The following is a 27,916-nucleotide window of genomic DNA, read 5'->3' on the forward strand; positions in this document are numbered from 1 at the left end:
CCTAGGACCCAAGCTGCCAGCAGAGGGAGAATGCCTGCTGGTTCCACCTCCACCAGCAGAGGAAGAATGCCTGCTGTCCCCATGTCCACCAGCAGAGGAAAAATGCCTGCTGTCCCCGTGTCCACCAGCAGAGGAAGCATGCCTGTTGGTTCACCTGCTGCTGCCGTCCCAAGAGCTAGAGGGGGAGGAGCCATCGCTGCCATCCCGAGAGCCAGAAGGGGAGGAGTTACAGGCTCAACCCCCTGTATTTTTCTGGGGGGGAGAAGGGCAGGATGCTGGTGTCCCCCAGCAGCCTCTATTTATGCTGCTGAAGGGAGCACGGAACATACCAGCCCAGCCGCCACAGCAGAGGGAGCTAGCACCGCCACAGCCTCCCTCTGAGTGGCCAGCATCAGCCCCATCGCCACTGCCTCCACCACAGTCCCCTGCAAGAGAGGCAGAGCCGCACCAGTCCCCTGCAACGCCAGGAGACTACACGCTGCTCCCACCTCCATCGTCAGGAGACTACACGCTGCTCCCACCTCCATCACCAGGAGACTACACGCTGCTCCCACCTCCACCGCTTCCGCCACTAGGAGCAGAGCAGCAGGAGCTGCCTCTGCCTCCGCCACCTCCACCGCTTCCTCCATTAGGAGCAGAGCAGCAGGAGCTGCCTCTGCCTCCGCCACCTCCACCGCTTCCTCCACTAGGAGCAGAGCAGCAGGAGCTGCCTCTGACTCCACCACCGCCAGGAGCAGAGGAGCAGGAGCTGCCTCTGCCACCACCACAAATCACTTCACGTGCTGGTTAAAATGTAATGTGTGGTCACGGGAGTACACTTAATTAATTCACGTGCAGTTGTACCGAGATTCCAATTGAATGATTGACTAGCAATCGAGTCTCGGTACAACTGCATAAAAGCAGCATGTTTTCATTCACTCGGGGTTGGGTGTCTGTGAGTGGAGAACGGGTGAGAGAGAAGGAGAAATAAAAGCTAAAGTAAAGATAACAACTGCTACAGCGTGCTGGAAGTGCCAGCTCTGTACTTGTTAACGTTCGTCCACTTGTTTTGTGTGTTAGTACGTTTTTGTTTGTCTCTTTACTTTGGCGTGAAGTGCCGTGTCCTGTTTTTGTGTTCTCTTGTTTTGTTTATTAAATGCTTAGCACAACCAAGTGCTCAGCTTCACCAACCTCGCTGTCTCTGTCTGTCTGTTTCTTCTGTGTCTGACGTGTCACCACTCAGCCAGCCTTGTGACAGGGTAATAAAGCTGATACCCATTATTCATAAAGGTGTCATTCTGGTTACATTGTTTAAGAACCTCTCAATTGAAACAGCAACAGTTTAAAGTTGCCTAGACAGCAAATACAGTCCGTCCACCTTGGCAGGGTGAGGGTGCTTTGTTGAGTCAGCTGTCTTCTTTTTGATGTGCCTAGTGGGAAGGTTGTATGCTAGTTCTGTTGACCTACACAACGGAAGTTCTGATAATATTAAAACAAAGACCTTCCAGTAGTATTTAAAGAGATGTTTGCAAGTTTCACATGCCAAGCCTCCTTTTTTTTGAGGCATATCTATAATGGAATTTAATACAAGGACACTTCAAAGGATTGTGCTGCGCTCTTGAGCAAGGTTAGGGCATTTATTCAAGGATCAATGACAGAACTCCAAACACTGGGAAGAAAGCATGATCTACTTTCACAAGGGGGATGACATCTTGGGAGATCAAACGGTTTAAAAAAAAATGGGAAGGGAGGTTAAATATGATATAACGTATTGAGTAAAAAAGGAGTATATTGCTCTTGTAAAACAGTACAAGGACGAGGATGTCCTGTTTTCTTAGCTGTCTATTCTCACGCCTCTCTGCAGTGCTGGGTGCAGTTGGGTTTCCCATGCTGAGCCTCTGCCTGTAATGCTGGTTGCACCTGCAGTAGAGTGTCACTGGAGGTATGCCTGCCCCCCAGCACTACTGTTTGACAAGTCAAACCTGGGGCCTAGTTGAAACAGCGGCCTTCAATTGAAACAGTGGCATGCCAATTATTGTCAAACTCTTTTCATCCAGACTGCCCTGGAGAAGTCTGGTAAGCCAGTTGACCACTTGTGATAAGAGGGTAGTTTTGATAAATTGGGTTCTGCTGTAGACAAGTAAAACCAACTGTTCACAATGTAAAAATCCCAATAGAATACAAAAAAATGCACATTGTTCACATTGAAGTATCTGAAGGTACGACACATCGGAGCAGCCCTCTCTTCCTCTGTGGTGTTCTTTGGTCTTTTGAGTCCTTCCATGCTCCCTGTGCTGGGCAGAGTGTCCCTTTCAGAAGAAATATTTAACTGAACTACAGTTTCAGTAAAACTGGATGGCACAGCGTGTCACGAGAGAGCACCATTAAATCTCATTCTGCCCACGACATGGGGACTCGTTACCCACAACCACATCACTATAACAAGATTTGGAAGACTATAAGGTTCTAAGTTAAAGGTCTCAATAGGAGCAGCCTTATGGATAACCATGCATACAACCACCTATTGAATATTAGCTTGAATATGGGACACTTTTGCTAAGGCAATGGCATGGTTAGTTTGGAAGTTTGATTAACTAGAGTTTAACAGTGAAATAAAATGGATGAAAGGGTTTCTCTGTACAGTACTTGGTTGCAGTACAGAATTGGAGAGTTGCATTTCATAGGTTTACAGTATTATGATTGGCAGTGTTTTTGGGCTCAGTGGTCTTTGGTATTTTCAATATAGTGAAGGATAAAGGTGTCTGGTGTATGGATGCATATTGTAAACTCATATCTTAATTCACAACAGAATGGACCGATTGACCAGTAGAATTCTGCTCTGGCAGATTTTCCACGGAAGTTGCAGGAAACTGGAATTTCCTGTGGAAATGGGACTTCCCTGGTGGATTTCTAAGTATTTCATTAACAAAAAGAAAACGATATCCACACAGTCTTATGTGCACTGCGAATGCTAAACATCCTCTGAAGCACGTGCAGTGTGCATGTGGGTTTCATCAAAGGCCAGACCACAGGATAACATTTTAATTACAGATATATCTCTAACTCAACTAGACCAGAAAAAAATAGTTTGACTTTTGGAAGTTTTCATCAGATTTGGGTAAATTACAGTGGTTTTCCCTGGGCTAGAGGTACGTGTCTCTATTTTGACCGTACCAGAGCTCTCTGTGGATTTCTTTCTGTTGTCCTTAGCAACAAAGCAAGCAATGAAATAATTGCTTCATAATTGTGTTGCCCGGTAGGGTTATTTCAAAGGAAGACGTTAGGCCCTTTTGTGTTTCGTAATGGATCAGTGTAGAAAAGTGTGTTCATGTTACTGTCTATTCTAACAGAAAATAGTCCAATTTTTTAATTGTCAGTTTGAATCATATTCTATCAAATAAGCTGTTATGATGTTTCATATTATATAGAAGTTATTATCACCAAACATCTCAGATTGACTATTTTGTTGATTCAAAACATACAAAGAATGTGGTTTTCTTTTTATCTCCCAAGAGAAAAGTAGGAATCAGAGAAAATGCAACCGGGCAGGGCTTGGCAGTGCTTCACTGTAGGTTAGCTTTGTCTTCATTGAAATACAATTTTGAGCCTTTTTGAAAGTCTTTCTTTGCAACTAAACCTTCGGCAATAAAAAAAGTAGTTTTTTCTTGATTCCTTGCCTTTGATAACACAGTTCCATTTGGTAATTCTCAGATACTGGAAAGCGGTGAAAGCCAATTCAGTATTAATTAATAACTCAGGGAGTCTTTCATGGCTATGCAAATTGTCTGAGGCTTGGATAAAATAAAAAAAGGAGGAAGGAGACAAAGGGAAGCCCTGCATTTTAAATGCAGAGACATGTAAGGATCAGAATAGGGGGAGTGCTTAATAGGGACCATCGCCGGTTTTCTGGCAGCTAGAGAATAACAGAGAGGAACACTCTCATTAAGGGAGATTATGTGGAGCTCTCAAGGAAGGAGATCAGGGCCTGATTGTTTTCTTTTTGCAGATCTCAGGGAGGTAAACAGTGAATGCAGGACCGATTTAAATTCACCGCAGGCTGAGTCATTAATGAAATGAGTTGGGTGGTCTCAGGTTAGTCCCCGGTGGACTTTTTAGTCCACTTCAGAAATACACCCTGCAGTTTGGTGTAACTCAGCACAGTCTCCGCTTGAGAGAGGCCCAGGGCTGATTGGCAGAGGGGATGCTCAGGTCAGGATTGAGGTGTGCTCGCAGAGCTGTGAGGGGAAGCTTGCATGACTTATCCTGGCACTGTGCCTGACTCAGAATTTGACCCTCAGTCTTAAGCGGTGGTGCAGTTGCAGCTGGGCTGTAGTGTTGTGTTTGTTGACTGAGAAATACCGAGGTTAGATTACTCAAGGTTTACACTAAAAATGTAGCTGCTGAATAGTTCTTTGACATGGTCATACTTGCATTAATGTCTAAGTAAATAACTTTTAATTGCTGGAGGTGGATTACATATTTCATGCAGGTCAATCCCATCGGTTCAGTCTTGCATTTCCGTTATGAACATTGAGTCAAAAGTGTATTTTATAGTTCTTTTAGGTGATCAGCGTTCCCCTGCCAAGCCTGTGAGTAATTTGAGAGTGAGGCGACAGAAGAAACCAGGAAGTTTAACCTGGGTGCAGCAGCGATAAACCTAGTCTCCAGAAACTGTGGCTTTAGTTAGTAAATTATTTCATATTCTAAATACATTACATACTCTAAATGTCCTGATAGATCTGAAACTGCATATGCCATGAGCAACCAAACCCACTTCAAGTTTGCGAAGTTGCTGGGATAAATTTTACTATCAGAATGGCTGCCACCAAATTCTCCAAAACGCACCCAAACATCAAACTGCTTCTGTTTGCAAACCGTTTAACCAACTAACTCCTAACTTGGTAGGTGTCATCCTGGGACAATGGAATACAAATATGGCAAAATGGTGTTCTTTCATAAAACAAGATGGCGGTCAGACCTACGTTTTGTTCTTAAATTTAAAACCGCTTCAATTGAACACGGTTTAGTTGATTAACTCCAAAGATGACAAGCATCATCCCTGTGTCAATGCAATTGACGTTTTCAAAAATCGTGTTTGTGCGTAAACCAAGATGGCCGTCTGACATATTTCTTTAAAAACCTTTCAAAATCCTCTCCTTAAGGTCAAATGCAAAGCTAGCTTTTAACTCCTTACAGTGTGTAGATTGGGTCATGGTTACTATGGTGTGTAAAGTTATAAAGTACAGTGAGATAATGAACTAATGCAGTATTTTGAATTGAAACTGCTCCATAAAACTGATCTGTTGCTGACTTGTGCTGCAGTGCTACAGCTTGCCAAAATTTCGAACTTGTACTGAGCTTACTCTTTGGGTAATTTATTTTTAAAAATCCTTTTTACACCTTTTCACACAGTTTGCTCTGCAATTGAATATAGCAATATGTTAATATGGGCTGTTTTATTCTATGGTTTGTTCTTATTTTCAACCCCATAGGTGACCCAGCAAAAGCGAGGCTTATTTTCTTTGCCAAAAAAAAAAAAAAAAAGTAAAAATGTTCCCCTCTTGCTAATAGGGTTTAGAAGTAAGCTGGAAAATCATGTGTACAAAATGGACGTCCCGCCTCCTCTCCTATTCTTTTGTGGGCCCATCAGGTTGAATTCATATCAGCAGAAAGGTCACTGCCATGATTTTCAATAGTGCAAGATGAGGTGATGACTTCATACAATAGTGCCACACTCTCCTGAGCGAGACACTTGCTCCACCAGTTGCAGCACTTAATTAATATGCTAAAAATCAGAGTCACTGAATACAAATCACTGCCTGCTGTACAACAAAGAGCGGGCATGTGCAGCTTTGAGCTCGTTACGAAGGGAAGTTAGAAGCAAGAGGAGAGGGGATGTCAGACTTTGTGGAAAGCTGAGCTCTTCTTTTTTTTTTCTCCCCTTTGGGACCCCGGCCTATTCGCAAGCTGTCTTATTTGCATTATGAGTGACAGTGAGGGGAGCTAACAAGGTTATTGGGCTTTCAAACTCACTCCTGTGACCACATGTGGAAAATAGACCTACAGCGGTGCTTGCTGGCAGGGGGACTGTGGCTCTTTATTCATCCTACCAAGGTCAGGGTTTTTTCAGGGAGCTCATAATTTATGCAGGAGAAGGAGGTGGAGGTGGGGGTGGGGGGAACTTGTATACAAGCAATGTGGGTTCTCATTAGCCAAGACCATTGGTATTCAGTGTGGCCGCATTCTTCTAGAGCTGTAAAGCAGTGCAGATTAATAAGAATATTAGTTATAAAAACCTTGCTCTGTTATGGCCAGTACACAATCCAGGACACAGTGTTGTTGGTAAACTTCAGAGGCATATATTGGCTAATATATTAGCTAACCTTATTTTGAAGATTCATTGAGTGATTTTATTTTTCTAAGCAGTCTTTATGGAGTAATTTGCCCCACCTCATTGATTCAAAGGGCTCCTCTGTTTAATGATATCAGTGCCGTTGACTCTTGTTCTTCCTTTGCCTAAAGACTTCAACTTCGCAATGTACCCCCCTTCGATGATAGCAACTGGAAGCGTTGGGGCTGCTATCTGCGGGCTTCAGCTGGACGATGGAGAACGGACGCTTTGGGGGGAGAACCTGACTGATCTGCTGGCCAAGATCACCAACACAGAAGTGGTAAGTGCCCCCCTCCTTCAGTCCTCAGAGCATGTTAAAGAAACATTTTATCTGGAACAGCCTTAGAAGCCCTTCTTCCCATGAAGCTCCCCAGTGCAGATAGGACTAATATCTGCAGCTGAGAACTCCCCCTCATCATGACTTGCATGAACTCTATGGGACACACTTACAGTAATTACATTTATAAATCCACTCATGGCACTTTTATTTTTTTACCTACCATAATAGACCAACTCTTCTGTACTTTTCTATGTATTTCTCTCAAGGATATATCTATAGAACCAGCCATTCAGTTGTGATGAAACTGCTATGCCCATTCAGTTCATAGAGACTTGTGCATGATTTATGGTTACACTAATGAAGGCTATATCTAAGGAACCGTTTGCCTGAATGTTATCAAACTGTGTGTGGATGAGAGTTACTATAAGTTACTGAACAAGTAGATTTCAGATTTGCTAGTGTTCAGCTGAAGAAAATTAGCAGACATCCAGGCCTCGATGTCTTGAATACAAGCCGAGAGCCGGACCATGGCAGAGGGGCTACCAGGGTCGAGTTTTAAGTAGAGCTGGGTGTCGTCAGCATAGGAGTGAAACATGAGGTGACCCAAGGGAAGCATGTATATATTGAAGAGAAGGGGCCCAAGAACAGATCCTTGGGGGACACCACAAGTGACTGGGTTTGCAACACCACTGCGTCCAGCATAGAAAACAGACTGCATCCTTTGCAGGGAATGTGTATGTTAACTTCTGTCAATTTCCTGGTGGACACAGCATTTTATAAGGGGGTAGCGTATTCTTAGCATAGATTCCCCTGGACCTGCCTGCCACTGTTCCAGCTGAAGTGATCCATGAACTCCACATGTTCTCAATGCAGAATAAACAAAACTCAGAAGTGCTTCAGTGTGGAAGTTGCAGTGCACCCATAAGGTCGGGGTCATTCTGGGAATGAGTGTTGTGGAGATGTTGCAGACTTGTGTTGTTACAGGGAAGCACTGGTCCTGTGCTGCTCTTTGGCTATAAGTTATGTTCGGGGATGATAAAGAAAGCCTGTTTGTGAGGAAAGGAAACGATGACCATGTGTGAAAGTAAACAAAAGCTTGTGAGTGTTGTGCTGCCTGACCCTACTGCTGCCCCCGACCAGATGCCTGGTTACACATCACTGCCTAATCCTTTTAAGAGGGCCTGAAGCAGAAAGGATCACTTGCAATTGGCTGTCGAATGAGACATGCACATAAATGGAAATCCCCTCCAGGGGTAAGGTATTGTTTCAGGAGCAAAGTCTAAAGTAATGGGCTTAACTAACGTCCTTTAGATCAACTTAGCTGGGTATTAACATTCTGTGTCATGACCAGAGGAGCCCCCTGAAATAAAACCTGCAAGTGTCGAGGGATAACACAGTTAAAGGGGACATCCACGCACCCAAGTTCACAAAACAGTGTTTGAAATTGGGTTTTGAAGCAGGCAAATGAATGGAAACCTTTTTAGGAACAGTTGAGAAGGGTTTACTGAACACAAACCATATCTGATTCAGTCATAAATCAATTGACAACCTGTGAATGAAAGGAGACACTTTTTACTAAATTGGTAGCTATGGCTATCACTCAGATTTCATCAGTGGGTATGATTTTTAATACATACTGAACATGACTTGAATCAGTTTAGCAAGCCAGGAGATAAATAAAGCATTCTGTCCACCCAGTTCCCTCCCTCCCTGCCTTATTTGTGTCATGACTAAAAATAGATCCTGGGAACCTGAATATGATTATCAAAAGAAAAAAAAAGAAAATGTGGAAAACGAGCAGGAAGAACACGGAGTAGTTCGCTCTTTCCCCCCTAAGTCACCATCTCAGTTTCTGTGGTGTGAAATGCCTGTGATTTGGAAGCATGTGACAGGACTCGCTGTCCCCTCATCCTGTGGTGTGAAATGCCTGTGATTTGGAAGCATGTGACAGGACTCGCTGTCTCCTCATCCTGTGGTGTGAAATGCCTGTGATTTGGAAGCATGTGACCGGACTCGCTGTCCCCTCATCCTGTGTTATTTGTTGCAGGCGGCCGCATTTCTTATGCAAGGAATCGGCTGACAAAACAGCCTCAAAGGGAAGGAGAAGAATGAGACGGTTTCCTACTTGGTCTTTGCTTGCTTGAGTTGGCAGAGGCTAGCGAGCTCATTCATCTTTTTCAAGCACCCCCCCCCCCCCCCTCCCCAACACCACCACCTCACTGTTCCCCAATCAGTGTAATGCATGAGTAGCAACAATGAGGGGATGCAGCTCACAACATAGGCTTCTGATGGTGAGCCCTGAGTTCCATTCACAAATAGAAGGAAGCTCTCCAGCACCATTGAGGGCTAGCCAGCTAGCACAGGAAGTTGAGGCAGCAGATTTTAAGTGAATGAGAAGTGAGGCTTAGGGCTTTGTGTGTGTGTGTGTGTGTGTGTGTGGTTTTTTTTTAAATTTACAGTCTACTTTAGCTTCCTTGTCACAAGACTTTATCCAACACTGTTTGTCTTCTAGTGGCATGTGTTGGGGAAGGTGAGGTTGGTTAAGCTTCCTGTTTTAGACCACACAAACTGGTCAGATATTCTTTACATTTGGTTGATAATGAAATTCTCCTGGGTCCTAAACACTGTTTTCAATAGACCCCTGCCATATAGTCCCAGCAATGACAACCCTTGCAAAATAATCTTCAGTGACATCACAGTGGTATAAGCCATCGGTGTTAGCATGGTATCAAAGTTAGCAAAAGTGCTGCTGCAATGGTAATATCACAGTGGTTTTACCAATAAACATTTGTACTCAATTGCACTGCCCTAGTATTACCCCCGGGTAAGCATAGTTGATCACAGTATATATATAATAATGATAATATTGATGATAAATTGACAGTTTTTTTCAAATTTTTCATGGTTAACTTTTGAATGGATCAGACCAAAGAAATGCTGTGACTGTGTAGGTGGCCCCTGAGGGCTGTGGTTGAGGCCTACAGGATAAAGCATTGGCATGACAGCATGATGAGTCAGCAAAATGTTGTGTTCACACATATTTCCTGCAGTATTAACTTCTTCCATTGGTTTGTCAGCGTTTCAGTAGCTTCCTCTTTGGGGTTTGACAACTGTCTGAGTTTAAGGAGGCTTTTTCTTCGCAGTGCATGTAAAATGGCATCAGAGCTGGTGAGCCAAACCTTTTGAAGCTTTGTTGACTACAGACAGGGACTAGTGATAGGGACACAGAACTGGTACTTGCCTGCTGGCTTCTAAACTTTACCAGTATCTGAACATGAAGAGTTCCTTTTTTCTGTTCTTCATGTTTCCAGTAGTCACACATTGAAACATTTAAAGTTTCTTGAATTAGGCCTCTGGGCTTTGGCCCGGGATGCAAACTATTTCTATAAAAGAGCGGCCGAGGGAAAGTCTTTTAAGAAATAAAATGCTGACATTCTTGTGGTAAGACACAGGCAGTTCCTTTACATGTTTTATGCTTTAGTTAATTTTCTCAGAGGAATGCATTTTTTATGACTAATGGACCGCATATTGTTGGGAAGTGGGAAGCTATGGTACAGTTTAGGCATTGCTTTTGGTTTTCCTGATGGTTAAAGACTTGTCTTGAATTTTACTGCTGAAAGGTTTTTGTCAACACCCTACGTATGTCTTCCTCCTTACAGTATTTAATGGAAAAATATATATTTTATTGTTCGACATAAGTAGCGACAATAGATTAGCAGGATTATACTGCTTACCAGAACCCAGGATTGAATGAAATTGTATTCTCTCATTGAAACACAATTTATTGTTCTTTGTATGTTTGTTGGTAAACCTTATTAACAGCATTCTTTTACAGAACCATTTGGTAGGGGAGTTTTGAGTGCTTAAGTAATTTAGCTTGCTTCTCTCCCCCTGGGAGAGGATACATTTATTGTAGGGCTAGGGCCATAATGATTCTCAATCCTCAGTTAGGACCACACGGCCTGTGAACATATCTTACCACTAGGTCACACTGTCTTCCAGTACTCAACTACAACCATGCGACCAAACTGCCTAACCACTAGACCACCCAGTCTACACCTAACCTGATGCCTACACTGCCACCCAGTTCCTGGCCCTGACCACAAGTCCACACTGCATCCCAGACTCTTCCCACTAGTGCTAACTGCCCACGCGTACACCTCTGCTCTCACCCATTGCCCCTACATGTCCATTCTACAGTGCCTCCTCGTCACCCATAATGGATTGATAATGGGTAGTTTTGGATATAAATTGTACAAAGTGTTTCGGTTGCCTTTCCAACCTTTTGATGCTGCAACATGAGTATAAATGGGCTCATGTGGTCCCTGCAGACTGTCACCTTGTTAAAAGTCTTTCATGTATTGCATAGACGTGAGTGTAATTAACATGGCTTTAGTACTCCTTCGTTTTTCGTCACAAGATAGATCTGTTAGTGCTTCCAGTTCTTTTGTTGTTGTATAATATTTTGCCTGTACCGGGTAAGTCAACCTGATGGCAGTGCTAACTTTCCAAACAAAGCTCTCAAACAGCAACAATTGACTTTCACTGCTGGGAATATTCACTGTAACATCTGGAATTGAGTCCAAATTTGACTTCCTTGTTTTGTAAATGAAGACATTGCTGAATACATCTTATCAAACTGTTAAGTCTTAAGATTTTACTAAGATTCTTTTTAGCGGTAGCACTTTTATATATTTTACGATTTGAGTGTTTAAAGTTTTGGATAGACTAGCCTTAGCTCGGTTATGTTGATTTGTACCAGTTCTGAATGCAGCTCTGTCTGGAGAAAGAACCAAACAGTAGCCAGACTGTCTGCCTCAGTGTACGACACATACTTCTGGTTGATAGCATTTTCACATGAACAGACAAAAACACGACGAAGAATTCCTGAACTGGCATTCCAAAAGCATGCTTTAGTAGCCACCGATAAGTCTACCCAGAGGGAGGATCTGAAGCCAAGTATCAATACTTTGTTTTGGGCAATTGCCTCTGGGCTCTTTTTTGTGGATGCCAATTGTTTCTATAAAGCCTTTTTTGTCACAAGCCACAACCTGTTAAATTCCTGGCATTTTTTCCAAGGCGATTAAGCAGAGTGAAAAAAGAGAGAGTTTCTGATTCGCTCAAATGTTTTCGGTGCATGCTTGCATGAATGCCGAACCCATCTTTTGGTGTCAGCCTGGGGGGAGTCAGGAGCCCTGCGCTAAAAAAGGGCCTTTTTTCACTCCTAAATGTTGTCAGCCAGGGAATTTGCAGTTGATTTAAGGTGTGCATATTTTTTATATGTTTGTGCGCTTTTTCACAAAAAAATAAAAAATAAATAAAAGAAAACTTTACTTATCACCAGGGAACTGCTGAAATTGAGGTCCTAGTTGGAATAAAAATGTGGACTGGAATGGCCCTTGAGAGCAGAGTTGTGCACCACTGGGTCACAGTCAGGTATGGTGCCGACAAAACAAGCACAATGGGAGCCTCCCTTCATAGCACAGGGAACAAACCTGAACACCCCCTGAAGTGTAGTCCTAGGCCTCTCCCCAGAGGACAACCATTTGTGACATATTGATAGGTAGTTTTGTGACTAAGCATTTCATGTTGAGACCGGCAAACTCCCTTGTGACCTCTGTAATGGGAACCATTACCATTGCATTATCAGCAATGGAACAAATACCAGCGCTGCTGAAAAGGATTACCAATGGATTCTGGTTCATACCACCATGGTACCATTCTGCCAACAGCAACCTGGTACCATTGTAGCTGCCCCTGTGCTTGGTACTAAAATTGTAATGCCAAGGTCATTTTAGTAAGGGTGAACTGACCATGGGCATTGCTCAGTTGAAAACAAGGTGGCCTCTTAGTATTCCTAGATATATAAATGAATGAACTTTCCCCCTTGTGTTCCACTCAGGATTGCCTGAAGGCTTGCCAGGAGCAGATTGAGTCAGTGCTGGTGAGCAACCTGAGGCAGGTCCGTCAACAGCAGCAGCAGCAGCAGCAACAGCAGGGGGGAGGCAGCAAGGCAGTGGAGGAACTAGACCAGGCCGCCACCCCGACAGACGTCCGAGACATCAACCTGTGAGAAGGAGGAGGAGGAGGAGGAGGGCAGCAAAGCAAGCAAACCAGAAGAGAACGAGCACCCACTGTTCTTGTTCCCCATATATACAGTAGAACACGGCTAAAGCTATTTTAGATACAAAAAAAAGAAGAAAAACTGAATTAAAAAAAAACGCTCTTTGGTGCATCGTACATTCTTCAGAAGGGAAACCCACCATAACTATTTTGCATAGTCGCTGTTTTCGATTGTATATCCATTATAAAATTATATTCCAAAATAAATTCTTTCTTTAAAAAAAAAAAAGGTAAAGTGTACAGAAGCAAAAATAATAATAATTAGCAGAAGAAATATGTGGGATCAAATTATTAGCTTCTATGTGTGCGTGCGTGCGTGCGTGCGTGCGTGCGTGCGTGCGTGCATTAAAGTATGTTTGTCTGTATGTATGTGATTGTGTTGGTTTTGTGTAAATGGACCAGATTTTTTCTCTTACGGAAGGAGTCTGTGTGTCTGTGTGTGTGTTTGTAGGTATGCCTGTTTGTGTGTGTGTGTGTGTGTGTGTGTGTGTGTGTGTGAGTGTGCCTTTTTGTGTGTGTGTGTGTGTGTTTGTAGGTATGCCTGTTAGGGGAGGTCTCAGAGAAAGGGGAGTGCCCCAGGGCAGGTTGAACCATTTTTCAATGCAGAAGAAGTGCAAGTGGTGTTTGAGTACAGTATGTGAAATCTGGTATTATTATTGTTATAATTATTATTGTGATTATAATTATTATTTTTAAGCAACTACTTCTGTCACAGTGAAGGCATTTGTCATGAATAGAGACTTCAGTAAGCTTTTTTTTATGTGGGTGTCAGGAAATAGCTGCTTTATGGTGGGAGGGTGCTTACTTTGCCAGCTTTTTATGTTACACTGGCGTGCTTCTCTTGAAAATGGTTCAGTGGGATTCTGGCAGCGCCTTAGGCTTTTGAGGGGGCTGAGCCTTCTTGTTTGACAGTGGGGTGACCCAAGTGGATTGTGTGTTTTGGATCTGAAAGGTGAGGAGTCGGGTGAGGGGGTTGGACTGGCTGAAAGCACATGTGTACTGTGTATTCATGCATTGAAACCACTTCAACCTAGTGTGGCTGGAGGCACGTGCTGTATAAGGCAACAGAATCTTGAAAGGCTTAGAATGTGCAGAGTTTCTGGATCTTTTATTGTATAAAGTGAAGGCTTCAGGGTGGATTTCATCTTTGGGAAAGAACCCCAAAGCATGATATCTCACACCGGTTATGCCTGAGAATGCTGTTGATTGATTGGGGGAGGAGTATTGACAGATGGTAGCTGTGTGGGGGAGCCCTGCTGCTGCTGCTTCTGCCCCACTTTTCCCAGCAACAAAGTGACTCTGATACCTTTTTGTTTTGTTTGTATGTTTGTATTTTGCTGGACCATTTTCATCACTATATTGCACAGTTAAATTGGCAGTGGAAGCAAACAGGACTAAACACTGCCATGATAAAACAAATGTTTTTGTATATACCATATATACAGGAGAGAGAGAGAGAGAGAGACAGACAGACAGACAGACAGACAAGGATGTTTATAATGTCAACTGAATAACTGCAGTGAGAAAAATCCTAACCAAATTAAAGTGTTGTTCGTCAAGAAATGTTCCCTGTAAAAACAGTACATTCTGCTGTTATGTTGTTGAGGGAGGCCCATCTTTAGACAAGTGCAGTCTAAGCAGTTAATGAAATATAACAGACATGAGCTACCGAACCATCTCAGCAAAATGGTGGTTTTTGCCCTAACATGTTCAGGCCCAATGTTTCATATGCAGTAAATGTTGTTGTTTTTCACAACAGTAGCACAGTGTGACTTTATAACCAGACTTGTACAAGAGGCAGTGTGGGATTATGGGACACTTTTCATCTAGTCCGTAGTGTTGATCATTAATGTAGATCATTTCATTAGCAAAGCACTTTGAACTGTACTCCCAAGGGATAAATGGAATGGTTAATGAAAGTCTGCCGAGGGAGAAGTAGAGATGGAGGGTTTTTTTTGTTTGTTTGTTTTTTGTTTTTTGTTGTTTATTTTATTATTATTATTATTATTATTATTATTATTATTATTATTATTATTATTATTATTATTATTGTTGTTGTTATTTTTTTGTAGGGCTGGTTTCCCATGTCAGACGTTCCCATAGAGAAATGTTTAAAAAACAATACCAGAAAAAAACTCTTTCAGATCCATTAGCAGACCACTGCAATACCATCAGTGGTAACACAATGGATTTGGGGACAAATATAGTATGGTCCTGATGTAGTATAGTGGTTCTGGTATAGCACGCAGGTTCTAACAGGATACTGCAATGGATTACCAGCAGTGTGTATAGGTTCATAGTAGTGATACAATTAATATTTCAAAGTATGAGAATGTTGCCACTGTGGTATCACTCTACCAATGGTGCATACCCTTGTATTACTATTGCCTCTTCGTACAGAATCATTGCATTGTAGTTCCACTGCATTGCCATTGAAGAGCATGTGGAAAGGGTTAACATTGGGAAAGGTGTTTCATAACATTCAGCACCTGCTTCAGAAGACATTCCAGTCACAACATTCCCAAAACGTGACGCAGAATAAAAACCGATTTTATTGTTATAAATTTTGAAAATAAAAGCAAATTCAGTGCTAATGCTAAAAAAAAAATGAGGTTACCATCAAGGTTCGCAAGGTTTTTATTATTATAGTTATTATTTAAAATGTTTATTTTTTTTTATTGATCAAAATTTTTTATTTGTTTTTACTTGAATTTTTTTTTTGTCTGCTCCATCGTTAAGGCATTTAGATGGTTAAATCCGTGGCAACTTTTATGTTTGGTTTTGCACATGTGCTGATAACAGTTCAAGTTAAAAAAAAAACTGAAGCTGTTCTTTAAGTTGCTACGAGAAGATAAAGATGGATGAGCAGTTTTTTTGTTTTGTTTATTTGGGGGGAAAGTGGGGTGGGAGGGTGGAGGTTCTCTGGGTTTAGATATTCCAAAGCATACAGTGCAGAGGGGTAGAAAGTGGATTACGAATCTGTATTTTGTTATTATTTTTTATTATTATTATTATTATTATTATTATTATTATTATTATTATTGATTTTTTTGCGCTGCTAAGAAGCTATTATTTGTTTCATTCTTATACACATTAACAGTACTTAGCTGTAATGTTTCACTGTGTGAGCTGCTATTTTATAAACATTTGTATAATATAATTATTTTACTGCTTAAAAAGTTTTAGAATTCGGAAGTAGATGGTTGAGAAGAATATACAATTGAGTGCATTGATTGACTGGAAATGCTCTTTGTACATTTAGTTTTAATAGCATGTTTCTTTTCCTTATCACATTCTGCAAAGATGGCATACTTACCTCAGGTTTTCTGGACAAAAAAAAATGAGAATCATTTCCATTATCACAATACCTCACAACGTTACAGTTTTTCAGGGAGCCTAGCGGTGTGGTTATGGCAGGTTAGCTGGTACTATTACTTCAGCTTAAAGACAGATGCACAGGGATGCATAGAGAGAGGATTGAAAGAGTATACGGCTCCCATCTGGACTCAGAACTTTGAACATTGGAGGGGGGGCGGGGGGATAACCGGGCCATAAACTTTGGAAAGCAATTTCTGATCATTAAAACTCATCGTAGAGCAATATTTTTGGGGAACTTCTCAATGAAATGTGAATCTTTTATGGCTATGTAAAAAAAAAATGGTGGTGACATACAAACAAAAAATAAAAAATAGGTTTATTTTATTTAAGAGGAACAATTACATTTCAAGGCACTCTGAGCCTTAAGTAATGCTATTTTACGGAGAGCAGAGAGTTACTTGAACCTGTTAATGCCCTGTTAAAAGCTTGTGGAGCCACTTCTAAAATGCAGGCATGATAGCCATTTGATTACAAGTAGCGAAATTGCCTTGATTTTTGTATCAAAAGGCTATAAATAAAGTGATTGTACATGCTTTATAATGGGTTGGTTCAAACTTTTTGATTACAAAAAGAGTATTTTTGACTACACACAAAGAGATTACTCTATCTTCCTGTTAATAATTTCTGCCACCAAAAAGCCCACAAAATGGCAAAGAATGTGGTGCCAACTTAAATTATACATGTTCTGTGGCCTTGTCAGTGTGGGTGTCTTGCACCAGACGCCTGTCCTGTGGAAATTGCTAGCAAAGTAACAGAGTTTATCCCCCCACACCCCCGGAATCATTACCATGTACCTCAGTCACTGTCAGTTGCACAATCTCTGTTCAATAAACATTTGCTTTAATGAGTGTGATGCCATATCAGTCCAATGTTACTCTCTTTACATTTTTTTGCTCTTAAGTGATGATAACAAAAAAAGCATAAAATAAAATGGTGCAGATGTAAATAAGGTAAAGGGGAGGTTGAGAAAGCTATGAACGAAGTGAGTTTTGGGGAGAGAGGGAGGGGGCGAGGGTGGTGTTTGAGACCAGTGGAATGGATAATATCTCAGACTAATAATATTCAAAAAATAACAATACAGAGCACCCATTGAGTAGAGAATGGTGAGGGAAGCATTGGGTATAATGAGATTAGGTCTTCCTAATATCCCTTTATGCTCTTGAATGCATTTGTCTCTGTGAATCGCAGTGTTTAAGATGCGGTTTTGTTGGTCTGAGGTAAGACTGGCGGTAGTAGAATAACAATTTCTTGTCGGAGATCGTTTCTGTTCAGTATTGAAAAAGCTCTTATTAAATCTGTTCTTTTTTGATCTGTTAAAAAATGGGATTTCTTTAAAAGCGTTGTGAAGGGTATAGGCTTGATGTATGGACAATAAACTCACCATGAACAAGGTTGTTTTTTTATTCATCCTTCTTTTCATTATTTCTTAAAACATTGATGTCCTTTTATACAGTATTATATATGATAGCCCAAGGCATCTGTTTGCTTTCTTCGAAGGGGCTGACAAGACATTTGCATTGTGGGGTTACAGTTAAGACGACCCATCTTCACATTAGCAAGCCATGAATGACAACCATATTCAGTTTTCTACTAAAATAAGATTACTGGTTAACTGTGTAGTACACTGTTTCTTAGTTTCCCCTTACATGCGCCTCTGTTCATCGAGAAGAGAACTTGTTGGCTGTCCAGTTTGTGTACACTCCCTGCAAACACTGAGGCTTCTTCCCTCTGGGAATGTCGCCTGCACCTCAGGGACACATTATCTAAATGTAAACAAATAAAAGAGAAGTGGTCACTGAGCCTTATGTTAACAGTTAATTATAACATTTCAGTGTTCACAGTTTTCTTTTGACTATTTAGCAGGTTACTGTTAGAGTCAGAATTCCATCACCCCTGGGTTTGCTGGAGAATATTTTTACAGACATATTTATAGGTCCCATGCTGGTTAGCGAGCTAGTTTATTGGATTTACAACATAAATACCATTTAAAGAGGCTGTGTCCTACAGTCATGTCCAATTTTATACTAAAATATATTTTCTTGGTGTCTGTTTGCTACATTTTTCAAAAGCTTAGCCTTCTGTGCTCTAAAGCAGACCTTGTTTCCCCCTGATATAGTTAGAGCTGTTGCAACACAATAGTTTTCACTTGTAACCTGAGCCACGTTGAAATCCCAGCACTCCAGAGGAGAAAAGGTGCAGTAGCCCACTGGAGATTTACAGCATAACCCCTTTATATCCATCGATAGCCCTTAAAACTACATTAGAAGTGAATGGTCCAAGTGCACAGCAGATAAAACGCAAGGGAGTTATATCAATAAACTATTAGCATACCTGTAGATTAATAATAACCCTTACAAAAATGTACTGAAGTAGCCTGCTAATATAGCTTTAATTTGGACTCAGTTATACTGCAGTCATTCTGGAAATTATTACTGTGTTTATGCCCAAAACAGGACTTATAAGGGCTGGCAATTTAATTAGTGGTAAACTAATGCTTTCTGAGTCGTCACAAAAGCTTGGACAAACCCAGCATTTGTCCCATTTTTTTTAAAAATTAAATGCAACTGATGTATCAACATTTGGTCCAGCCAACATATTGGAAATAACTAATACCTAATTTTGAAACATTAGTTTTTAGAAAAAATAAATAAATCCATTGTATAAATACAACAAGAATAACCTATAAACTAAATGTTGCACTTGAATGTTTCATTGTTATGGAATTGATAGAAACTTTAACAAATGTTTTTAGAAGATAATAAAACACAAACTTGCAAACTTTGCAATATTTAAATAAGAATTACAATACACATGAATATTTGTTAATACGCTCCTATCAAGTTTAATACATTGTATAAAATAAAAATGTTTGTAATGGGAGTCTCAAGTTCTAATTTAATTCGTGAGTATTGTATTGCTATTCCTCTTATATCCACTGGGTGGCATCATAACACTTTCTACAGCTAACAAAACCACGCGAATCTCACGGAGACGTTTTCTGGGAGAGAGAGAGAGAGAGAGAGATACATTGGATTTACAGTGTGACGCTATGTGCCAAGCCGCGATTGGTTTAATTTTTTTATGTCATGAAACGCTCAACCAATCATTGTACAGTTGAGTTACCGGTACCCTGGAAGTTCCTCTTCTGAAGTGAACTGCTACAGTGCGGCAAAATAAACAGGGCGGATTTAGATTTGGTGTGTCAAGCAAGGGCGATTTACACGAGCTGAGCCTTGTAAAATGTTTACCTTTGCCTTTACAATGGTCAGACAGTAAGTGTATTATACAGTGATATTGCTTTTTGTGCATGTACGAAGACAATGCATGAACAATGTTGACGGCTTTGGGCGCAACAGCCAAGATATTGTTGGACATTTGTCTGAAGGCAGGTTTGGAAACAGAAGCACGCTGTACACGTAAGCTTTGACATTATGCGAATGGGATGGCATTTATGTATGTACAGTACGTTATAAAAGGATATCGCCAGAGCGAGGCTTTGGAAATTACTATGTCATTGAAATTGTTGTCGTGTCGGTATTTGGTATTATTATTATTATTATTATTATTATTATTATTATTATTATTACTACTCTGTATCTCAGTGTGGTGCTGTATAACTGTAGTCGTACCGTTTGGCGTGTAAAGTTAAGGTGTGTAGAATAATCTACTAAGTAAAATTGTAGTATGACTGAACTCACACCGTGTGATTAACTATGTTGGGGAATCCACCCACTAATCACATAACTGTTCCCATAAATAGCCTTCTCGTCTACGCCTCCTCGTCGTTTCATTGTTTGGTCCTCGTCCTCCACCCCTGCCTCCACCTTGCAGTGTGTCTTGTCTAGGGGGGAGGTGGCCCTGAGTGCATCGTGCCCTGTCCGCTGGCATTACTAGTTATCATTCAATCAATATACATGACATCATAGTTCGGACAGTTTATATAGGAGGGGGCTATCGAGCTCCAATGGACAAGGCCACAGACCAAATTATATTACGTTTCATATGGGCCTGGTCATTTGTCAAATACAATAAGAATTGTTCATTTCAAGTCTTGTGGATGTCACCTTTCTGAGTAAACTGAAGTGGCAAATGCATCAGGGTTTTAATTTGTACTACTCTTGTGTAATTTCTTCTATACTATGACGAGTGCTTTTGACCGTTTGTTCCAATTCCTTGCATTGCAATGTATTTATCCCTCAAAAGCATGTAGTCACTATACTGTATAGAAATTACATAAAGTACAGAGAAAGGATAAACAGGAGGAATTCACCACCACCTTTTTTTATTTCACAGACTGAAAAAAAGCTGTTATTTTGGCATTCTGTTATTTTATATTCTAGTTATATTACAATTGTTACAGTAAGTTGTGGTTTATGGAAATACTTGTTTGGTGGTCATTCCTCTGGCCTGCACACTCAACTTTCTTTCTTGCTTCACAGTGGAGAAACTAGATACAACAAAGAGAAACTACTCCAAGGTACAGTATATGTGGGACTTGTTTTATAGTGATTCACATATTTATTTATTTATTTATTTATTTATTTATTTATTTATTTTTAATCACTGGTCAAATTTTGAAGTGAATGCGGTTTGCTCCCATACTGTATTGTGAGAAATTCATCAATTTATACAATTTAAGAAACAACTCAAAACAAGCTTCTCTTTTATAATACACCAGCATCAAAAGAAACTTCTCACTATTATAACACATTTGATAATACACCAAGCATCAAAAGAAACTTCTCACTATTGTAACACATTTGATAATACACCAGCATCAAAATAAACTTCTCACTATTATAACACATTTGATAATACACCAAGCATCAAAATAAACTTCTCACTATTGTAACACATTTGATAATACACCAAGCATTAAAATAAACTTCTCACTGTTATAACACATTTGTTTAGAAAAAAGTAAGGTGTATAAATGATGGACATTGACAAAATGTTTTTGGTTTCTTTTTAATCACTCGATCATTCATCCTTGACCATGACATGCTTGAGTGACTTTGACTTAATCACTTAATTAGTGAGACAGTTGATTGGACACTGGATATGGAGTGATTTCAGGTGTGGAATTGCAAGCTTAAATAAAAGCAATAAAGAAAATCAAAGAAAAAAAAAAAACAATCTGCCACGTCTGTCACGAGAGCAGCATGTTGGAGGCTGGACTAGGGCAGCGTACTGTGGCTCGCCGTCTTGGGTGCTCACAGCCAGCGATTTCAAACCTGGCTAGACAGTATAACCAGACACACTCGAACTGGGAGACCAAGAGTCACAACACCTTCCCAAGATCGACAGATCATTTTGCAGCATCTTTGAGATGTCAGCTGTTAATCAGCACAATAAAAAGTCACTGCACCTGTTCTAAAACAGAGTTTGTCATTTTTCGATCACATCTAGTGAATTTTATACAAATATAGGTGATAAATTTCTTTTGATGCTCAAATTTAAGTGATACGTTTCTTTTGCTGCTCAAATATAAGTGATGCGTTTCTTTTGATGCACAGTATATATTTGACACAAACTGTAGTCTTGCAAAGCTGCACTCATGGCTGATCACCATTCATGGGGAGGTCAGGTTTACTTGATTGTAAAGTTTTGTAGACAGTCGTTACGGTGGTCAAAACTGTAAAGAGAAGCATCTCTTTTTCTTACAACTCACCCATGATATGTTACAGTATCTTAGATGTAAAGTACCTTCAGGTTCATGCCTAAAAAGTAATGTACAGTATTTGCTTTGGAAATTATTGTTTAATTTCAAAGTAGCAAACTCTCACAAAGGTTGAACAAATTGTCAATGGTTCATTTAGGCCAGGGTGTGGACGCGCCTTTGTCTGAAAACGGGCTGAGGCAGGCAGAAGCTGCAGGCGTTTACCTACGAGATGTGCACTTCACAAATGTGTTCTCAAGTGATCTCCAGCGTGCAAAGCAGGTGAGTGCTAGTGTTCTACATGATATAGCAAATGTATTTGAGTATTTTGGGGCTTTTTTGAAAGTTTCCTATTGTTTACCTTGTGAAAAAATAAATATCACATCCTATGTTTATTTACCATTTTCTTATCTCTCGTTAGCATTAGCAGCATGCTTGCTGATCCCCTTATTGCTAAGACTATTTGTTTTGTTGTTTTATTGGAGGTTTTTCAAACACCACACTGTAGCTTTGGAAAGTTTAAACTGCTACTTCCTGCTACCCCATCACTTCCTGCTTCAGCCTCACTCCCATGGTCTACCAGAGTGAGAGTGAGGTTAGCCCATGGAACACCTGTGATAGGAAGTGGAACAGTGGAACAGGAGGTGATAGGTGACATTATGTTGGGACCTAAGCTAGAATCAAAGCCATGTCTTCAGAGGTGAAAGACTAATCTATAATATTTTAATTGTCTCTTTCAGACTGCTTCTATAATTGTTGCACACAACAATCATTGCCCGGGAATAAAAATAGTCTGTGATCCAAAACTGCGTGAGAGAGTAAGTAAGCATTGCCTTTTGAACTGTATTTATATTTAAAAAAAAAAAAAAAAAGTTGCTGCTTGCTTGCTTGCATTATTCCATCTTTTGTTGTGTGCACTCTGCACAATACAGTACATATATCATACATTGGTACCAAATTACATATGTCTACACATTTCTTTCAGCCACATGAAAAAGTTCAGCATACATACTACAGCATATATGGCAACATAGAAACTATAAACACTTGTAATATATGTTTTGGACAAGAAAATCCTGGATTGCTAAGCACTAAAGCTCAGCTCATGCAGATAGATATTCAACCCATATGTCCTGGACACAGGCTTAAGTGTGTATATGAGTTCTGCAGGACCTTTTGCACACCTGTTATGCTCTAGATTGCACTGAAAATGCCATATGCAGTTGTGAAGTAAGTATTTGCCTTGCATATTTTGCAGAGTTTTGGGATTGCAGAAGGGAAACCTGTGAAGGATATGAAGAACATGGCAAAGGCTGCAGGCCAGCAGTGTCCTCGTTTTACTCCTCCGGGGGGAGAGACTGAAGAACAGGTAGCTAGCCAATGACATGATAGAATCAGGCATCCATGGAGTGAATTGTGTAATGCAAGAAACAAGAGAAACACATGCTTGAAGTCCCAAGCATTCAGTTGTTGTAACCGCTTCTTGCTCTAACCAGGTACCATAAATACTGCTCTGAAAGGGTTATACATGTAAGTTCAGTTCAGTGTCTACTGTTAAAGTCACATGCTTCCATGACATTGTAATTTGAGATGTACTTGCACTGATGATTTCAAAAACTATACAGGCTGTCTTAAAGAGATCCATCACTAGAGGGCCCTGTTTGACAGTAACTGTGGTCTTATTTCAGAGAAAACACTGATAAGCAGATCAGTCAAAATGTTGGTCTTAATGTCTACTGTAAGTTCAAGAGCCTTATGAGCACATTATAAAGTGAAGACATGCCTTGCCAAACCTTTTGTGAAACTGCCTCATTAGGACAAAACAGTGCTAAATTAATATAATGAGTTGGATCAGAATGATGAAGGTCTTTATAACACCAAAGAGAACTGAAAATGAAACCCTTAATGTATAAAACTACTACTTTCTGTGGTACCCGGCACACTTTCTATAGACATCATTTAAGGTGATTGTTACCAACTACAGTAGTTCTGTTACCCGTTTCACACACAATACACTTTCACCTGCATTAAGCTGTGGTTTGGAATTTTCTTCATGACAAGTTAATGCAGTTTGTATTAGCTTGTATTTAAAAATGGTCTTGAGAATATTTCTGGAAAATTAGTTTTTTTTATCCTGATTCTCCAGCAATAAAATCCCCTTGAGTCTTTGATGGTGCTTCAAACAACACAACCAATTAATAATCACAGGCAGACAGTAATAGTTTACATTTGTTACTAGAATCTGGATATGTGCAATAGATGCATAACATAACTGGAATAGATATGTAACTACAGAGTGGTTTAAGCATTGGTCATGTGTTTGTGCTTTGTGCTAGGTACAGTCTCGAGTGAAAGATTTCATGGATTCACTCTGCCAGCAGATTGTGGCCCAGCACGCTTCACAATGCAGCCAAGGAAAGGAAGGATTAGAGACGACCCACAATAGTCTGGGGGATACTTGTGGAAGTTCGTCCTCAGCCACAAACTGCTCTGAGTTACATGAAGCCTCTGCAGACGCTGTAGATGGAGCTGTGGACCTGCAGGTGCATGTTCTGGTGGTCAGCCACGGCACCTACATGAGGAACGTGGTGAAGTATTTGGTGGAAGAGCTCCAGTGTACATTGCCTCAGAGCTTGAAGATGTCTCACGTATTCTCAGCCTGTCCTAACACAGGGATGTGTCGATTTCGCATTGCTGTCGATCACAGTACTGGACTCTCCCCGTGCGTTGATTGCGTTTTTATTAACAGAAATGACCACTTTGGATCCCTGGATACGCATGAGTAGCTAGATGGGTTTGTGTTATAAAGTGTCTCAGAGCCCTGTGTCCAAAGAGCTACTCAGTCAGAGTACCTGGTAGTGAAAGTGCAAAGTGGAAACTTCCTTTCCACACCCCACCCCCCTCTAATCCTCCTAACGGAGGCCTGTCAGTCCCAATGCCCATTCACTCTGCCACCAGGTCACAGTCTAACATTGATATTACATTAGGTTTAAACTGCCTTACTTGCCTGAGATTAACAAGTAGTTTTGGGCCATGCCATGAAAATGTACCGTTTGTTATATGTGAGCAAGTCACAAGTAATTAAAGACATTGATAGAGACGTCTGTAAAATAATTTTCCTAGTTTCATTTAATATTGCTACATCAATATTTAACGGCAGCCCATCACCACACACATATTGGGCATTTCATTACTATGATATCAAAGACTACCATGGATAGTTTAACAAAAGTACTATTTTGTGGAATAGCCCTAACTCGGGTATGGGTTAGGGTAGTTTAGTTCAAAGACAATCTTTACCAGACTTCAATCTTCTAGGAAAGGCTTGTTAGAAAATAACGGTTTGAATTTGCATAGGTTACAAACATACATGATTTATTCTGATGTGTACTGAAGGATTTAAGCCTGTTCTCAGCCTGTTTCATTAGGCATGATGATCTGAGTTGGTTTATTAGTTCACTGTTTATTTTTTTACTGGATTGTTGTTTGTGTTTTCATTGTTTGAAACATACCGTCCTCACAGGGAAAAATGATTGCCTGCTTATAAAATATTAACACAATTACAGTGTTTGACCACTAGGTAGCAGTAGAATCAAAAGTAAACTGAATATTTAAAAATCTTTTTGCACTTATTTAGGATGTGCCATGCATTGATACATTTTTAAGTTATTACATTTTTAGGCATATTAAATACAAAACAAAATACCAGAACAAATCTCTACAGACAATTATTAATGTCAATTAGTATTAAAAAGGGCAGCGTCCCTTCTATCTTTGCTTAGAACAGTAATTTAAACATGTAAACAACATTGCATTACTGAAGAAGGGTTACTGCTTTATTAAAAACTTGCATTGTTACTATCTCCTTTTTTATAAGGTGGTAATAAAAATTGGAGTTATTTATATTCAATACGCTATCCTGGAATCATTTGTATTCAATACACTGTACACTGCTGGTACTTTACCTGATTCTTCAGTTTATGAAAGAAATTGGAAAACTCATTTCTACAGGATTTTTAGTTCTGTGCAGCTGCTGCTCTTTAATAGCCCTCTAGGTGGTGTCATTAATCTATTGAAAAGTACTGTATCAATACTGTAGTAAGATACTGTAGTACAGTATGGGCTCCCCATAAAGCATTTGTTTTTTAATCACAAACCAGAAGATTTTCTTTTCCCAATACAAGTGAATGACAGCGGCACAGTGAATTACACACATTTGGAAATAAACTATATATATTTTACAATACAAATATATTGAAAGTAGATTTTGAATGATTTCAAGGTAGATTTCAGTATCTAGAACTCTCAACGCTGTTGTATACGCCCACATCAGACACGCACTGCAATCATATTCAGTGATAATGGTCAGGCGCCCGCAGATAACGGTGAGTAAAAGGTGCCCACACTAAGGGTGAATAGGCAGGGTTTAAAATAAAGGTTTACACACTGACACTTTTCATATAACTGGTTATAACTGGTTAGCTCCTTCTAGTCATTTTTACCCAACAGGTGATTTTTGCGTAATATAATGAATTAATGAATTTACTTTCATTTTCAAAAACAATACTATATTTTATTTCTAAAATATTATCATTACACTGGTACGTGTTTATTCATTTTCTGTTAGTACAGTACACATTCATTCAGCCCTCATTTTTGCCCACTTTAAAAGTCCACATATTCCTATCAAACGCATATAAACCAACAATATGTTTGTGTGTGAACTGTGGAGTTGTGTTCTGTATTGTGACTCCTCTTAAATAAGAAGAATATTCACCGATTTTTTTCCTTATAAACACCCTTGCCTCGGTCTAAATCCTTACAATGAGTTAAATGTTGGTATAAGTTAATATGTATTTGCCAAAGCATCCAGGGGGTTATTTTCAAAAGTATATCATGCAAGTTCCATTATGTTACATGGTTATGTGTTTTATTTACACATCAATCAAATGCTGGTAAAGTAAATTTCCACATATCTTTTGTCGCATTAAAGTAATGTTTCCCATGTAAATGTGTTATACCAATGTGTAGTGTATCCGCAATTCGTTGTGTGGATTACTTTGTTGCTGTAGCTGCTTTTTGACCTGTGTGAGGTTAACCTGAAAGTCTATGAACTGGTGTAGAAATTCTTGCCAGAAAGGAAGCTGTCCAGAATTTCCACACAAACCTCTAATAGATATTCCAATTTTGAACCTGAGAGTGCAAAGCAAATGGAACCAAGATTGTAATCACACTGAACTTCAAGGGTTTGTATGTGCGATGTTTTGGCAATTGCGTGACGTTGAAAGTTACGCCAGCAACTAGCGGCTACATAAAGTGCTGAAACAACAATGTCCTAAAAATAACTTCATTGATTGTGAATGAGTGTTTATATTATGCAAGATTGCCAATTGACGAGCACAGTGACGCTACATCAAAAGCAAGAAACAGTCCTTGTTATAATAAAGTAATACAAGTGTTTGAAATGAGTGAGCGTTTACATCCGACTGAATATATGTGTTACACATACACTGCGCTCTTGAGTTATTCATCCTATAACTGAGCAATGAGTTACTATTTAACACAAGCAATGATATTGTGGCGTTACATGAGAAATATGTAGCAGAACGTGCATACTTGAGTAGTTTTGATGTGCTAAATATAAAAAGTTGATTATTTTCCACTGATAATCTTTCTTACAGCCATGATAATGTTATGAAATGTAGAAGATTTGGTTTCTGATACGGTTTTACACAATTAAGTATGCATAAGCATAATCTGAAACTCAAAAGTAAGCTAGGTGAACCACCAAACCAACAGACACTCATTGTTAGATGGCTTCATTTGGGGCAAGATGACACTAAATGATGGTTTTCTCATTGAAAATCAGTCACAAGACCAGCTTGCTCATTAAAAAAACATTGTGCTTTTGAGACTCTTGTGATTTTTGTTTAGTACCTGATATTGAACAGAAAAGCGACCGAAGCACTTTATATACCCTAGCAATTCTTCCATGTGAGTCACGGTGGATACGGTCCCTTTTTTACCTGAACATGGATGGTTTCAGTACTTATTGTATTGGTCAATTTGTATGATATTTACATTGCACACGTCAGCATTACTGTAC

The 27,916-nt window shown here is 40.0% G+C and overlaps 1 protein-coding gene across 2 annotated transcripts in view; it reads left to right on the forward strand.

Moving 5' to 3' along the window:
- Positions 1 to 25,720, forward strand: part of LOC117415323 (G1/S-specific cyclin-D2) — a 202,542-nt gene extending 176,822 nt beyond the window's left edge. For both annotated transcript variants that reach the window (XM_034025524.3, XM_034025522.3), the window contains 7 exons: positions 6,502 to 6,650; positions 12,553 to 12,719; positions 20,591 to 20,628; positions 21,971 to 22,092; positions 22,551 to 22,628; positions 23,069 to 23,179; positions 24,147 to 25,720. In XM_034025524.3, the coding sequence (XP_033881415.3) occupies positions 6,502 to 6,650; positions 12,553 to 12,719; positions 20,591 to 20,628; positions 21,971 to 22,092; positions 22,551 to 22,628; positions 23,069 to 23,179; positions 24,147 to 24,596 (1,115 nt within the window). In that variant the 3' untranslated portion in view covers positions 24,597 to 25,720. The remainder of the gene's footprint in view (positions 1 to 6,501; positions 6,651 to 12,552; positions 12,720 to 20,590; positions 20,629 to 21,970; positions 22,093 to 22,550; positions 22,629 to 23,068; positions 23,180 to 24,146) is intronic.
- Positions 25,721 to 27,916: the final 2,196 nt, after the last annotated feature.

Source organism: Acipenser ruthenus, chromosome 7, assembly GCF_902713425.1.
Source record: "Acipenser ruthenus chromosome 7, fAciRut3.2 maternal haplotype, whole genome shotgun sequence".
In the NCBI taxonomy this organism is placed as follows: Eukaryota; Metazoa; Chordata; class Actinopteri; order Acipenseriformes; family Acipenseridae; genus Acipenser; species Acipenser ruthenus.